This window comes from Bos javanicus, chromosome 8 (assembly GCF_032452875.1).
Source record: "Bos javanicus breed banteng chromosome 8, ARS-OSU_banteng_1.0, whole genome shotgun sequence".
NCBI lineage: Eukaryota > Metazoa > Chordata > Mammalia > Artiodactyla > Bovidae > Bos > Bos javanicus.
In genome coordinates, this window is record NC_083875.1 from 62,895,265 (window position 1) to 62,910,339 (window position 15,075).

The 15,075-nt window shown below is 48.8% G+C and overlaps 1 protein-coding gene across 1 annotated transcript; it reads left to right on the forward strand.

The window, feature by feature from the left end:
- Positions 1–3,602: 3,602 nt before the first annotated feature.
- Positions 3,603–11,155, forward strand: ALDH1B1 (aldehyde dehydrogenase 1 family member B1). The gene is made up of 2 exons (XM_061425718.1): positions 3,603–3,698; positions 6,853–11,155. The coding sequence occupies exon 2, from the start codon at positions 7,147–7,149 to the stop codon at positions 8,413–8,415; it is 1,269 nt and encodes a 422-aa protein (XP_061281702.1). The 5' UTR covers positions 3,603–3,698; positions 6,853–7,146; the 3' UTR covers positions 8,416–11,155.
- Positions 11,156–15,075: the final 3,920 nt, after the last annotated feature.

A 15,075-nucleotide genomic window follows, 5' to 3' on the forward strand; every position in this document is an offset into this window, starting at 1 on the left:
TTAGCAGCAGCAGCAGCAGCAGCAGCAGCAGAAAAACCATAGCTTTGACTATCCTCCCTACCTCAGGATTCTTAGCTGCAGATGCCCAGTGCTGCCATATCTTCCATCCCATTGTTGGTTGCATGCTTGTGTGGGAGGGAGTGAGCAAGGAAGCCAGGCAGGTGAAAGGGAAACTGAGTTTGTGGTAAAGACTTAGGACTGGCTTGGTTTGGCAACATTTCAGATTTAGTTCATGTACACAGAGTATAAATTTATACTGAGGATCACTTAGGAGAAAAAGTGGGGTATATTTTGGTTTGCTTTTACACGCACCTTTATTTTTAAACTTCCATTCCCCACAACTCTCTCGGGGTCTTGACTGGGTCTTCCATCTTCAGTTCAAATGCTGAGAACAGAGGAACCTGCTATATTCAGTGTAGAATCAGTGTTCAGGGCAGCTTACATGTCTTTTTGTTTGAAATCTGTTCATTATCTCTAAGCCTGGAATCTTCTCCAGTAACTTCCTAGGGATCCAAGGCTTCAAAACCTTGAAGGAAAGAAACAGCTTCTCTTCCCCCATTCAGTTCAGTTCAGTTCAGTCGCTCAGTCCGACTCTTTGCGACCCCATGAATCGCAGCACACCAGGCCTCCCTGTCCATCACCAACTCCCGGAGTTCACTCAGACTCACGACTATTGAGTCAGTGATGCCATCCAGCCATCTCATCCTCTGTCGTCCCCTTCTCCTCCTGCCCCCAATCCCTCCCAGCATCAGTGTAAACACATCCCTGGATGACATTCCTTGCTGACAATGACCTGACTGTGGTTTGTGTTATCTCACCATCTCCCTTCAATTCTTTTAGTCCAAACACTTACAGGAGCTCCAGGCTCAATATTCATCTAAGAGGCCTGGATTTTTTTGTTAATTAAAAAGCTGAATCTAAAATATTCCTTCTGCAAAAGTTCTCTGTGCATTTTACCCTGAGTTATTGCACATTCATCCTTCTCTCCATATCATAAATGTCAAGCATTGTGGAAATTTTTTTGTTTTTTTAATTTTTGCATGTTTTTACAAATGCCTTTCAGCAGGACTGACTACTTTGGTGACTTCCGATGCAAGCCACAGCTTATGAAATGTCAGGGGTAGACCTGCTGAATGGAATCTAGATGCAGATAAAACGTTCCCTCAATAAGTCTCTTTATGAAAACCATCCATGATGGAGTCATAGAATCCCAAAGACCACTTAGGCTGATGCTTCCTAAATATAGTTGTGCATCAGAAGCATATGGGAAACTTAAAAAATTCCTGGGTTGCAGCCAACATCGAATAATTCAGAATCTCTTAAAGGTAAACCCAGGGAGATTATAAAGTTTTCTGTTGTTATTTTTTTATTATGGTCCCCAGGCAATTCTGATGCACAACTAAGTTTGGGAACCACCTGTCTAGTTCAGTCCTTATTTGGTATTCTCCTCTACAGAATTTTGCCAAGCAGTTTTATTACTGTTTTTTTCTTCTCCAGTGATGAGGGGCTCACTACCTTTCAAGGCAGCCCCTCCCACCCAACCTTGGCCAGCTCTGCTTTGTCATGAGGTTCTTCCTCTGCCCCAGGTAACTTACCCTCACAGGTCTGGCTCTATCTTCTAGGACCCCTCAGACTATGTCTGCTTTTGCCCTTTGGAGATTTGGAGGGTGCAGTCCTGTTCCTTGAGCTTTAAGGGGTGGACACTCCCAGTTCCTTCAGCTGCTTCTCACAGGACACAGCCTTCAACCTCTCCCCAGGGGGCCACTTCTTCTTTGCTACACCACAGCTTTCCAAGCAGTCTGACCACATAAAGACTGATACTTGCTTTGTCATGGACTCACTGCCTCTATCAATGAAGCCTGTTAATAATTGACCAAATAATCCTTGACTCAATCCACCATGGAGTGAGTGCCATGTCAAGTACCCAAGGGGTGCTAGGCTGGCCAAACCTATAAGGGGAGGCAGAAGGGTTTTTGCAAGGGGCCACATGGTTGTTGGAAAAACATGAACACAGATGTGGCAAGACACAAGATATAATGCTTTTAGTGAAGAACCAAATTTTGCAGCAAGGACTGTGAACATCCTAAGGATGACATGGTAAAAAGAGATTTCACAGAGATGTAGCTTAAGGGAAGACTTATGTGAATTAGGTTCAAACAGGAAATGTGAAGACTCTCAATATGTGGAGAGATTGAGATTTAATACAGATATTGGGTGCTGGCAAAAATTGCTGAACTGGCTGGAGGGAGGGAGAATCAGGGAGTACTTGACCTTCAGGACTGACTGCCAGAATGAGATGGATATGGCCTACCAGCCTTGTTACTAAACAACCTCCTAGCTTTCCAACCTCTCCAACAAGCAAGAGGGTGTAGTGGAGATGAAGTGATTGACAGGCACAAGTTCAGGATTTAGCATCCTTTATGGGGCTTCCCCAGTGACTCAGAGGTAAAGAATTCACCTGCAATGCAGGAGCCACAGGAAACGCAGGTTTGATCCCCCAGTCCAGAAAATCCCCTGGAGGAGGGCATGGCAATCTACTACAGTATCTTTGCCTGGAGAATCCCATGTACAAAGGAGCCTGGTGGTCTACAGTCCATGGGGTCGCAAAGAGTTGAAAACAACTGAAGTGACTTAACATGCAAGGCATCCTTTACAGCAACAACAAGATGGAGACAAAATTTAAATGTCCATCAACAATCCACCCTGCTGTGGAAATCTACACTACACTGGAGAGGATGATGTTGTTTTTAATTAATTTTCCCTTGGTGGCTTAGTGGTAAAGAATGTCTGCAATGCAGGAGACACAGAAGATGCAGGTTTGATCCCTGGGTCAGGAAGATCCCCTGGAGAAGGAATGGCAACCCACTCCAGTATTCTTGCCTTAATTAGTGACATGAGGAAAAGTTCATTTTTTAAAACAATTTTTTTAAAAAGGTAGCTAAATAGAGGTCATCATATAATTCATATTGGGCACTGTTTTTAAAAGAATTTTTGAAAAATGCAGGGGGAAAAATATCAGCAAGGTGAGTGGCAAATTTTGAGCGAAGGATTGAAGGTAGTATGTTTTCTTCTTGTGTACCTTTCTGCGTTTTCCAAGCTTTCTACATTGTGCATATCTTCTTTATGTCCGTAAGAAAAATGAAGCTTTTAAAAATTCAAATATAAAATCAACTGGGAGAAAGAGAAATGAGAGTGGAAGACAAACGAAGTCAAGGGAAAAAAATGAGAGAGCTGGGAGAGACAGAAGAGGTTAAGGAGCGGTTCAAATGATGGCAACCTAACAAGGCGCATCGTGTGCGAGGGAGAAAGGAAAAATACAATCGGAGTCCAGTCTCCCACTTTCCTGTGACCTGGGAAGTCCGGCCCACTCAGCGTCTTGACTCGAGAGGAGACAGCTTGCGTGGTGTGGGATACAACCGGAGCTAGGGGTAGGCGTGGAGGGGTGACGCTGGGACTCACGGAAGGTACAGCGCTACCCGACCTCCCGCTCCCAGTCCCAGAATGCCCAGCCCGCTGGCGCCCGAAGGGAGGAGCATTGGCCGCGAGGCGCGAGGTCGGCGGCTCCCCAGGCGTAGGCGGAGCCTCATTGGCTGAGGACCGCGCGGAGGCGGGGCTTGCGACGAGCACCCGGGAGGAGGCCTGGCTAGACCTGGGAGAGTCTGAACAGGCACGCGAGCGCGAGCCCCAGTCTGCCACAGGTAACTGGCACCCTCCCCGCCCCCAGGCCCCCGGGGAAGGCCGCAGCTCCCATCCCTGCAGAGTGGAATCTTCCTCTTCGGGTCTCGGCTTCCCCATGTAGGGGGCCGGCCTTTCTGCCCCCAGCGTGCACTGTAGGAACCTCTTCACGTTTCCCACCGCTCCTCCCGCACCAGGGTTCCTGGTTGGCGCTTCATCTGGCCTGGAGACTCACACCCTCGAAACCTTCCGGGTAGCTGGACCTCATCGCGTCTGTCCACCCGGTCTACTCCAGCAGAGAGCCCCTGACTTTATCGAGTGGCCAGGACACACACACTATCCCCGCATAAGGGGTAAAGTGGGAGCCACCTGGTCCTGGATGACCCAAAAGGTCCGGTCCTTGGCAGGGGTCACTAATACAGGCAACTGTGAGAAATTGTCCATAGTAGGGGGGAAACACAAAACTAGGGCTAGGGCTGTGGGATCCAAGCTGAGACTCCTGTTCTTACTTGCCCTGTGTCTCCAGTGAATCCCAGAACCTCTGATCCCTAACGTTCTTCCAGAACGGAGGTTATCAAATGCCCAAATCCCTTCAGGGCTGTTGGCCACTTGGGGAGTTGACTGTTTAGAAGATGGGCCAGCAAACTGTAAAGCTTGGTGTGCTGTGAGCTGTCCTCTTTCTGTACGGAGGTGGCGGCACCAGTGCACACCCCACATGGGCCTCTAGAGTAGTAGCAGCCTTGGCTGGACAGGAAAGCCGACATGCCAGCCTTAGTCTGTGAACACCCCTCCCTCCTGTTTAGCCCCTCTGCCCCCACCCAAGGATTGGTGACCTCCCATTCCCTTTATCTTGACCTCCCCTGGGACTCCTCCCTCTATAGACACAGGCCTGCTGGACCCAAGGATGCTTCTGTCCCAGCATGGGGCAGAGTCCTGAGTGAACCTGCATCCACCCCTGACGGTGTGCTGGCTCAGTGTCTTTCCAAGGGATGGCTTCCTGGGCAGCATTGGTTTGTGTGGGGCCAGGGATCTGGCTCAGCTGGTAAAGAATCCACCAGCAATGTGGGGGGACACCCACCCACATTGCTGGGACACCTGGGTTCAATCCCTGGGTTGGGAAGATCCCCTGGAGAAGGGAACGGCTACCCAGTCCAGTATTCTGACCTGGAGAATCCATGGTCTGTATAGTCCATGGGGTTGTAAAGAGTCAGACACGACTGAGCGACTTTCACAGGGATCTGTTTGGAGCTTTGTTTTCCTGGATGAGTTCTTTCCTCATCTGCCTCCCCAGTGGCAGAGAGTGGGGGGTGCTGGGGTAGGGCAAGTGCAATTCATTTTGGGAGCTGGTGAAGTGAGGCTTAAGTGAGCCAGCAAAAGTGGAGGGATTGATGTCCCAGCTGGAGAGTAACTGCTTCAGTGAATCTAGGAAATTTATATACTATTTAAATTTCATTGAATAAATTTTATAGACTTAAATTTTGTGTGTGTGTATGTGTGTTAGGTTGCTTCTGTCGTATCCAGTTCTTTGTGACCCTATGGACTGTAGCCTGCCAGGCTCCTCTATCCATGGGATTCTCCCGGCAACATTACTGGAATTGGTTGCCATGTTCTCCTCCAGGGGAATCTTCCGGACCCAGGGATCGAACCCTAGTCTCTTATGTCTCCTGTATTGGCAGGAGGGTTCTTTACCTCTAGAGCCTCCTGGGAAGCCCTTAAATTTTATAGGTATCATTTTAATAAAGTCTACACTGTTTTCAGAGTTGTAGGCCAAAGTAAACAGAGCCTTCTTTCCAGCTGCCGGACTCACTGCACTCCTGGGAAAGCTGAAGCAGTGCCTGAAGGGCTGAGCTGGGCTGGTTTCTGAGGGTGCCAAGCTCTGATGACCTGGGTGGTTGTGCCAGGCTTTTTATACGCACAACGCCGTTCAGTGTAGCCCCATGAGGCATTTCACATTGTGAGGAAACAGGCACAGAAGTAAAGTGAAGCAAGCCCCTCTCTCAGAGAACGGCTCTGGCTCTGAGTCTCTCTGGTTTTTACTCTACCCTTAGGTCAATTAAGGGGCTTCCCTGGTGGCTCAGATGGTAAAGTGTCTGTCTGCAATGCAGGAGACCCGGGTTCAATCCCTGGGTTAGGAAGATCCCCTGGAGAAGGAAATGGCAGCCCACTCCAGTATTCTTGCCTGGAGAATCCCATGGACGGCGGAGCCTGGTAGGCTCCACTGTCCATGGGGTCCCAAAGAGTTGGACACACCTGAGCGACTTCACTTTCACTTCACTAGGTAAATTAAACAGCCTCAGTGGATATTTTGATGTTTCCTTGGTCTATCATTTAATAACTACCTACTGAGCAGCTGCTCTGTAGCCAGCATAATTCGAGGCATCAACAACATAGCAATGAATGAAACAGGAAAAAAAAAATCCCTGCCCTCATCGAGCTGACATTTTACTGGGGAGAGGCAGACAATAAACATGTAAGCATATACATATACTATTTGGTATGTCAGATGGGTGAAAATAGAGCACAGTATGGGGGAGAGACAGTCCTGGGGCTGAGGAAGGCGGCAATTTTATAAAGGGTGGTTAGGGAAGGCCTTGGGCTTCCCTATATAGCTTAGCTGGTAAAGAATCTGCCTACGATGCAAGAAATCCTGGTTTGATTCCTGGGTCGGGAAGATCCCCTGGAGAAGGGATAGTCTACCCACTCCAGTATTCTTGGGCTTCCCTAATGGCTCAGACGGTAAAGAATCTGCCTGCAATGGGGGAGACCTGAGTTCTATTCCTGGGTTGGGAAGATCCCCTGGAGGAGGGCATGGCAATACACTCTAGTATTCTTGCCTGGAGAATCCCCATGGACAGAGGAGCCTGGCAGACTACAGTCCATGGGTCACAAGAAGTCAGACACAGCTGAGTGACTAAGCACAGCAGAGCACGGGGAAGGCCTTACTAAGAGGGTAACATTTGAGCCAAGACCCAGAAGAGGTAAAGGAGTGAGCCAGAGGCTAGATGGGACACAACAGACTTGGACCAAAGTGTTCTTCAAGGCTTTTGTAGCCCTTTGGATCCATGTTTTCAGAGGGGGCACCCTGTTATGCTAGAATCTTGGAACATCTTAGCTGGTGGGCCTTTGGGGGCCCCTTATTCATTCTGCCTGTTCACCCTGGCTCCTGTCCCTCTCTAGAGTACTCAGCATGCTGCGCTTCGTTTGCCCTGGCTGTTTGCCCTGCACCACTCCGCCACCCAGTACTTCTCAGCAGCAGCCCTTCCCAGCCCCATCCCTAACCCAGACATCCCCGACAACCAGCTGTTCATCAGCAACGAGTGGCATGATGCCGTCAGCAAGAAGACTTTCCCAACAGTCAGTCCTGCCACGAGAGAGGTCATCGGCCACGTGGCTGAAGGGGACTGGGCTGATGTGGATCTGGCAGCGAAGGCAGCCCGTGCAGCCTTCCGACTGGGGTCTCCATGGCGCTGGATGGATGTCTTGAAGCGAGGCTGGCTGCTGAACCACCTGGCTGACCTAGTGGAAAGGGATCGTGTCTACTTGGCCTCACTGGAGACCCTGGACAACGGGAAGCCTTTCCAAGAGTCTTATGTCTTGGACCTGGATGAGGTCATCAAAGTGTACCGGTACTTTGCTGGCTGGGCTGACAAGTGGCACAGCAAGACCATCCCCATGGATGGTGAGCATTTCTGCTTCACCTGGCATGAGCCTGTTGGTGTGTGTTGCCAGATAATCCCATGGAACTTCCCCTTGGTCATGCAGAGCTGGAAGCTCGCCCTGGCACTTGCCATGGGCAACACTGTGGTCACGAAGGTGGCAGAGCAGACACCCCTTTCTGCCCTGTACTTGGCCTCCCTCATCAAGGAGGTGGGCCTTCCCCCCGGGCTGGTGAACATCGTCACAGGCTATGGCCCAACAGCAGGAGCAGCCATCGCCCCTCACATGGATATCGACAAAGTGGCCTTCACTGGCTCCACCAAGGTGGGCCACCTGATCCAGAAGGTGGCCGGCAATTCCAGCCTCAAGAGAGTCACCCTGGAGCTGGGCGGGAAGAGCCTGAGCATCGTGTTGGCTGATGCCGACATGGACCATGCCGTGGAGCAGCGCCAAGAGGCACTGTTCTTCAACATGGGCCAGTGCTGCTGTCCGGGTTCCCGGACCTTCATTGAAGAATCCATCTGTGATGAGTTTCTGGAGAGAACGGTGGAGAAAGCTAAGCAGAGGAGAGTCGGGAACCCATTTGATCTGGACACCCAACAGGGGCCCCAGGTGGACAGGGAACGGTTTGAACGAATCCTGGGCTATATCCAGCTTGGCCAGAACGAGGGGGCAAAACTTCTCTGCGGTGGGGAGCATTTCAGAGAACAAGGTTTCTTCATCAAGCCCACCGTCTTTGGTGGTGTGCAAGATGACATGAGGATCGCTAGGGAGGAGATCTTCGGGCCCGTGCAGCCACTCTTTAAGTTCAAGAAGATCAAGGAGGTGATTGAGAGGGCCGACAACACCAGGTATGGCTTGGCTGCTGCTGTGTTCACCCAGGATCTGGACAAAGCCATGTATTTCACGCAGGCACTCCAAGCTGGAACAGTGTGGGTAAACACCTACAATGTTGTCACCTGCCACACGCCATTCGGAGGGTTTAAGGAATCTGGCAATGGGAGGGAGCTGGGGGAAGATGGGCTTAAGGCCTACACAGAGGTGAAGACGGTCACCATCAAGGTTCCTCAGAAGAACTCATAAGAACAGCTACCAGGGAGACCCAGCTCTAGGCCAAGGATGCCACCACAGCTACCTACCAGTGGTTGCCAAACACTTGTTTAGCCATTTCCCTTTATTTGTGCCAGATGAACTCTTAGGGGCAACCACAACACAGAAAGCAATTAAAATGAAAGCTACTGTAGTTAAAGCTGGATGGGGCTGGACTCTGAGTCTTATCCACCTGCACCCCAGCGCCCTAGGTGGGCCTGTGTTACTTCTATGAAACCTTAGGAGTCTCTGAAAGACAGATAAAAAATCCCTGATCCAGACCATGGCTCTTATTTCTTCCCGCTGGTCCAAGGACTTCCCAGTGAATTAACTGATGTCGTAGTGGGTAGACTCTTCCAGGGGATTGGAAGTCATCAGGAGTTTTAAACTCAACCCCATAATCTTGGTCCCATTCTCCAGCGACATACCCTAAAAATCAAGGACACTTTTCTTCTAAGTACCAGTTGCTGGCTGGTTTACTTGCTTGCATTACTTTGTTTTGCTACTGATTTTCCTTAATTTGAAAGAGTGTGGACAGAAAATGCATATATATAACCATTCCTTTAAAATAATCTCAGACAGCCCTAATGTCAATCAACTAATGAGTGGATAAACATAATGTTTCCATGGAATGTCTCTTAAACCGTTCAGCCTTAAAAAGAAAGAAAGTACTGACACATGCTACAATATCGATGAACCCTGAAACCATTATTCTAAGTGAAAGAAATCAGATGTATAAGACCACACGTTGTATGATTCCACTTATAGGAAATATCCAGAATAAGCAAGTCCATAAGACGGAAAGTATATTAGTGGTTGCCAGGGCCAGGAGTCGGGGTGGGGAGGGAATGGAGATAACTGTTAATGGCTATAGGATATCTTTGGGGAAAGTTTGAAATTTCTGGAATTAGTGATGGTTGCACAACTTTGTGAATATACTAAAAAGAAACTGAATTATATACTTTAAAGGAGTGAATTCATTAGTTAAAAATTAAAACAAGCTCACACATTCTGCTTGCAAATCAATTTTGTATCAATAGTCTCTTGCTGATGAACATTTTACAGAGTCTTAGGGATGGAAGGGACCCCAATAGTCTATAATCCCCTGCATAATATTTCTAGTTTTGTTTTCTCTCACCTGGGTGACAAAGTGCAACTTTAAGACCTTCAGATAAAAGTGCTGGCTTCTGCCTAGAGCCAGTCTAGTCAAAGTCTCATTTTAAGGCTTCCACTGGCATTGTCCCTCCAACTCTCACCCAAACACACCAGCCCTCAAGCCAAACTCAACATCAAGGCCATCCTGACATGCTGGGGTTTGAGGAATTTCAGACCTGAGAGTTCAGTATGTTTGTTGTTAGTCTCACAACTCCATTGCCCAACTGATGGGAGTGAGTCAAAGTCAGCTAGAGCATGATACAGAAACAATGCTGATCCCCTCTCTGCTTGTCTTCCATCTTTCTAGACCTTGCTGCCCATGGCTCACTGTGCTTTTAGGTCCACTCAAGCCTTGTGAACGCACCTTCATCATCTCTTTAATACCCCATGTCTCACCTAGGCATCAAGATGATTTTGTTCAGTATCTTACCTTGGAGTTGGCCTGAAACTGCTTCCTACGGATTCAGTGTCCGTTTTGTCCCCTCATCTCTGCTTCCTAGGGTCCCCTTTTTCCATTTGACTAAGGCTGGAGTGACTCTTACTGCCCCCTGAAGTGCACCTTTTACCTATTTCTCTTGGAGGCTGTTGACACTTTGCACAATAGTGAAAGTTGCTTGTGAGTGTTTGGGTGGCTGCGTTGGTGGGGCCTCTAATCATCAGTGTGCAACATCTCAATAAGTTAAAAGATCCATCCCTCACTTGCTTCTCAATACTTATAAGCCAAAGAGGAGTTTGGTAGAGGGCATCCCAGTGCAGAGTGGGACTGGGAAAGGATAATCTTCTAGGTCTCTCGTGTGTGTGCTAAGTCACTTCAGTCGTGTCTGACTCTTTGCTACCCTATGGACCGTAGCCCCTCACTTCACCCTGAAATTCTGAGAGTGAGGAGTCACGTAGGTCAGATTCCCGATCAGCACAGCCTCTGCAGACTCTCAGCACTCATCACCATTGCTCTGAATGCAGACAGGTGTGAGCAGGGAGGTTGAACCAGGCATCATTGCCAAATGTAGACACTGCCTGCATGACTTCACTTGGTCATAAACACTGCAGTTCCAGGACATCCACCCACTCAAAAAACGTAAAACAAGTGCCTTGTCGATCACTGTGCCTACGTGCTTTTGAAGTCTCACAATAATCCTATCAAGTAGGCAGTAGGGTTACCCCTTTTGTCAGATAAGGAAAGGGAAGCTGAGAAATTTTGTATGCAGCTCATTTGGAATCATTTCCCATGTGCCTATGCTATGAGCCAGGAGGGAGTTGTGATACTGTCAGTTGTAATAATAAGTATATGTTCAGTCTTCATCCATTTCTGGCACAGCTCCTAAAACCTTTGGAATTTACCTGTGTGACCAGAGTGATAAAGTTGTCTTTACTTTGTAATTAAAAATAAAAACCTTATTGGGGTATAGTTGCTTTACAGTGTTGTGTTAGTTTCTGCTGTACAATGAAGTATACAGTACACCCTTCCTCTTGGGCCTCCCATCCACCATCTTCCCCTCAGCTGAGCTTCCTACACTATACCGTAGATTCCCCCAGCTATCTGTTTTACAACTGGCAGGGCTTGTACATCAATTCCCCTTTCCCAGTTCATCCCACCTTCCTCCGCCCGTGTCCACGGGTTCATTCTCTATGTCTGCATCTCTATTGCTGCCCTGCAAATAGGTTCATCTGTACCATTTTTCTAGATTCCACATATATGTGTGAATATACAATATTTGTTTTATTCTAACTTACTTCACTCTGTATGACAGACTCTAGGTCCATCCATATCTCTACAAATGACCCAGTTTCTACCTTTTTATGACTGAATAATATTCCATTGTGTATGTGTACCACATCAAGATCCATTCATCTGTCGATGGACATTTAGGTTGCTTCCGTGTCCTGACTATTGTAAATAGTGCTGCTATGAACTTTGAGGTGCCTGTGTCTTTTTGAATTATGGTTCTCTCAGGGTATTCTGGAGAAAGCAATGGCACCCCACTCCACTGCTCTTGCCTGGAAAATCCCATGGACGGAGGAGCCTGGTGGGCTGCAGTCCATGGGGTCGCTAAGAGTTGGACACGGCTGAGGGACTTCACTTTCACTTTTCACTTTCATGCATTGGAGAAGGAAATGGCAACCCACTTCAGTGTTCTTGCCTGGAAAATCCCAGGGATGGGGGAGCCTGGTGGGCTGCTGTCTATGGGGTCGCACAGAGTTGGACACGACTGAAGCGACTTAGCAGTAGCAGCAGGGTATTCTTGCCTGGAGAATCCCATGGACAGAGGAGCCTGGCAGGCTACAGTCCATGGGGTCGCAAAGAGTTGGACACGACTGAGCAAGTTCACTTCACTTCAGGGTATATGCCCAGGAGTGGGATTGCTGGCATCTTTTGTTATGTTAATGAAGTGACTCCTGGGCCGTAAGCATGAGGGCTGATTACCAGGAGAACCAACCTTGCAATCAGAGGTCTGGAGCTTTCAGTCCCACCCCTCTGACCTCTCAGGAGGGGAGAAGGGCTGGAGGTTGAATCAATTGCCGATGGCCAATGATTTAATCAATCATGTCTGTCCCAAGCCTCCATAAAACCCCAAAGGACTGACTTCAGGGAGCCTGGGTGAACATGTGGAGACTCCAGGGAGAGAAGGGAGCTTGGAGAGAACGTGGGAGCTCCATGCCTTGTCCCTGTGCATCTTGTCTGGCTGACTTCCTGAGTTACATTCTCTTATAAATAAACTGGAGCTCTAGTAAGTAAAATGATTCCTGAAGTCCATGCTCTAGCAAATTAATTGAACCCAAGGATAGAGGGGTTCATGGGAATCTCCAGTCCAAGCTTGTCCGTCAGAAGTACAGGTGACAACCTGGACTTGTGACTGGCATCTGAAGTTTGGGGTGTGTAGGGTGGGGAGACATCCAGTGGCCCTGACCCTTGAAAGGGATCTGTCCCCATCTCTGGGTAGATAGTGTCAGAACTGAGTTGAATTCTACTCCCTGCTGGTGTCTGAGAATTGCTTGTTGGTGTGGGCAACCCCCCTTCTGAGTAACACACACGTTAGCATTGGGTCCAGGAGATAGGGGCAAGGGAGGCACACCAAGACTACATCTAATGAAACGCCAAAGTCTGAAGAGCCCACAGCCATGCCAACAGTCCCAAACACCCAGCTTCTTTGCTGGAGCCATCGGGGCTGCTGCTCCATCACCCAGACAGATTCCAGGCCATTTAAGAACTTCAGTTTGGGTTGGTTGTATTATGGGTGTGAGACTGACCTCTGGTGGCTACTTTGTTAATTAATTTGAAGGCTACTTAATTATGGGAACACTTCATGTTGTCCTCAGGTTTCAGACAGAGGACAGCTCACTCTGGCACACCACACGGAGCACATCCGTGCAGGCGTGCACAGTGGATAGAGTGTTTCTTATAAAGATGCTTTTAGAGTTTAATCCTCTTTGGCGCTGTTCACGCCTACCTTCCAACCTTGCTTATGCTGTTTCTCCTTCCTCCCTCTCCCAAAGGCAGCCCGTTGTCTCGGAGCCCTGCTGGGGACCCACCTGCTGGGGGACCATCCTGGAGGTACCCTCCTCCTCCAGGATGCTTTCTCTGACCATCTCAATCAAGCTGGAACTCATAGCACCCATCATACCTTTAGTCTTGCTTTGTGGTAGCTGTTTGTTAGTGTGTATATAATGAAATGGGTCTGATTTTCTGTCCCATCATGTCTCCCATAGACCTCCAGCATGTCTGACCTCTCTCCCTGCATCCTTGCCACCAGGCACACAGCCCTCAGTAGCCCCTACAGAGTGGACGGTGCCCATCCGTTCCCACATGGGACTTTCAGGGCAGCAGCACAGGGCAGTGATGCTGACCTCCCTGAGCTGATGAGGAGATGAAGACTCCTAGAGTAGAGGGAAGTGCCCGAGACCCACAGACCATGGCAGGGTTTGACCTTGGTTCTGGGTCTTTCAACTTCAAAGCTAATGCCCGTTCTTCCTGAGGAATGAGTGGGGCACCTTCACAAGCAAGAGACAGGAGCCCTCTCTTCTCTTCAGAAGCCCTCTCTGAGCCAGGGCTGTGACTCTGGGGGTGTGAGCAACAGTAGATCCCTCAGCACCAAGCAGGGCCTGGGTCCCAGCTGGTCCTCTGCAGATGTGTGTGGTGGGTGGATTTACCAAGGGAGATGAGAGAGGCCTCTGTTCTCCACCCCCACCCCACTCCCTAGTATTGATACTAATGATTTTTACTCTTTCCCCCGACATCCAACCATTCCCTAATATCATGGGGGAGATTAGGTTAAGGAAGAGGCAGCCACAATGAAAGGAGACACAGGCACAGTCAAGGCTGAACTCAGAGGCAGTCCTGACTGTAGAAACATTCACGCCCCAGGAGAGAGGTGTTGACTTGAGGTGAGAGTGGGCAAGTGTATTCAGTTCTGAACTCAGTATTCAGCTGCAGACGCCATGGCACTTTCATTTCCCTTAATTAATTAAAATACCATATAATAATGATTCTCTGATTTAATGTTCAAGAGGCTCTGGTGAAGGCTGGGGATGAGGAAATTCATTAGAGGGAGACTGTTCACTGTCAACTGATTTGCTCACACATTAATTTTTTTGCATCATGCATCTCTAGGGCAGAGAGGAAGGCAATTTTTTAAAGATAGGATTCATTTCACCCTAAAACTTGAAGAAAAAAAATCATTTTGAGTTAAAAAAGAAAACCACCCTTTTTTGTTTAAGATGGAAAGTGAATACCTTTGGGATTGAACAGTAGCTTTTTGACTTCTTCCTCAAGCCCAGTTATAACCCAGCCGACAACAGCAGACTGAGATTCAGGCCCACTTCTTATAGCATAATTCCAACCTCTTCTGATGACACTTAGGGGTGTGGCCAAAAGCCCATCTGCCACGAGAGCTCTCAGCCACCACTGGTCGCTAGTCCCCGTGCACAAACTACATCGCACTTCTCCACCCCTCTTCCTTTTGTGTGCTCCTTGCTGAGCCTGGAGTCTCCCACACTCACTTCAATCCCCCGCTCAGATGGCACCTCTTCCAGGAAGTCTTCCTTGATCTCCCCCTACTTTGATCACAGAGCAGACACCCTGTGCTGTGTGGCAGGACGGCAACCTTGTCCCACGCATCCCCACTTCAGTCTCACCTGAGTGCAAGGCCCAGGTCGCACATACCTTCATGCTGCCAGTGTTTGCACTCTTCTGTTCTCTGGAGAATGCTATGCTGGGTGCATGTGGGAGGTAACAGAAAGCAAATCTAAGTGAATGAGTTAAACAGTGAAAAGTGAAAGTGTTAGTAGCAGCTGTGTCCGACTCTGCAATCCCACGGACTGTAGCCCGCTAGGCTCTTCCGTCTATAGAATTCTCCACAGTGCAGTGTGTTGCCATCCCTCCAGGGGATCTTCCCAATCCAGCGATTGAACCTGGCTCTCCCACACTGCAGGCAGATTCTTTACCATCTGAGCCTTATACAGTGGGAGACACCATTTCAGAGGCAGCGAGAAAGTTCGGTCTGG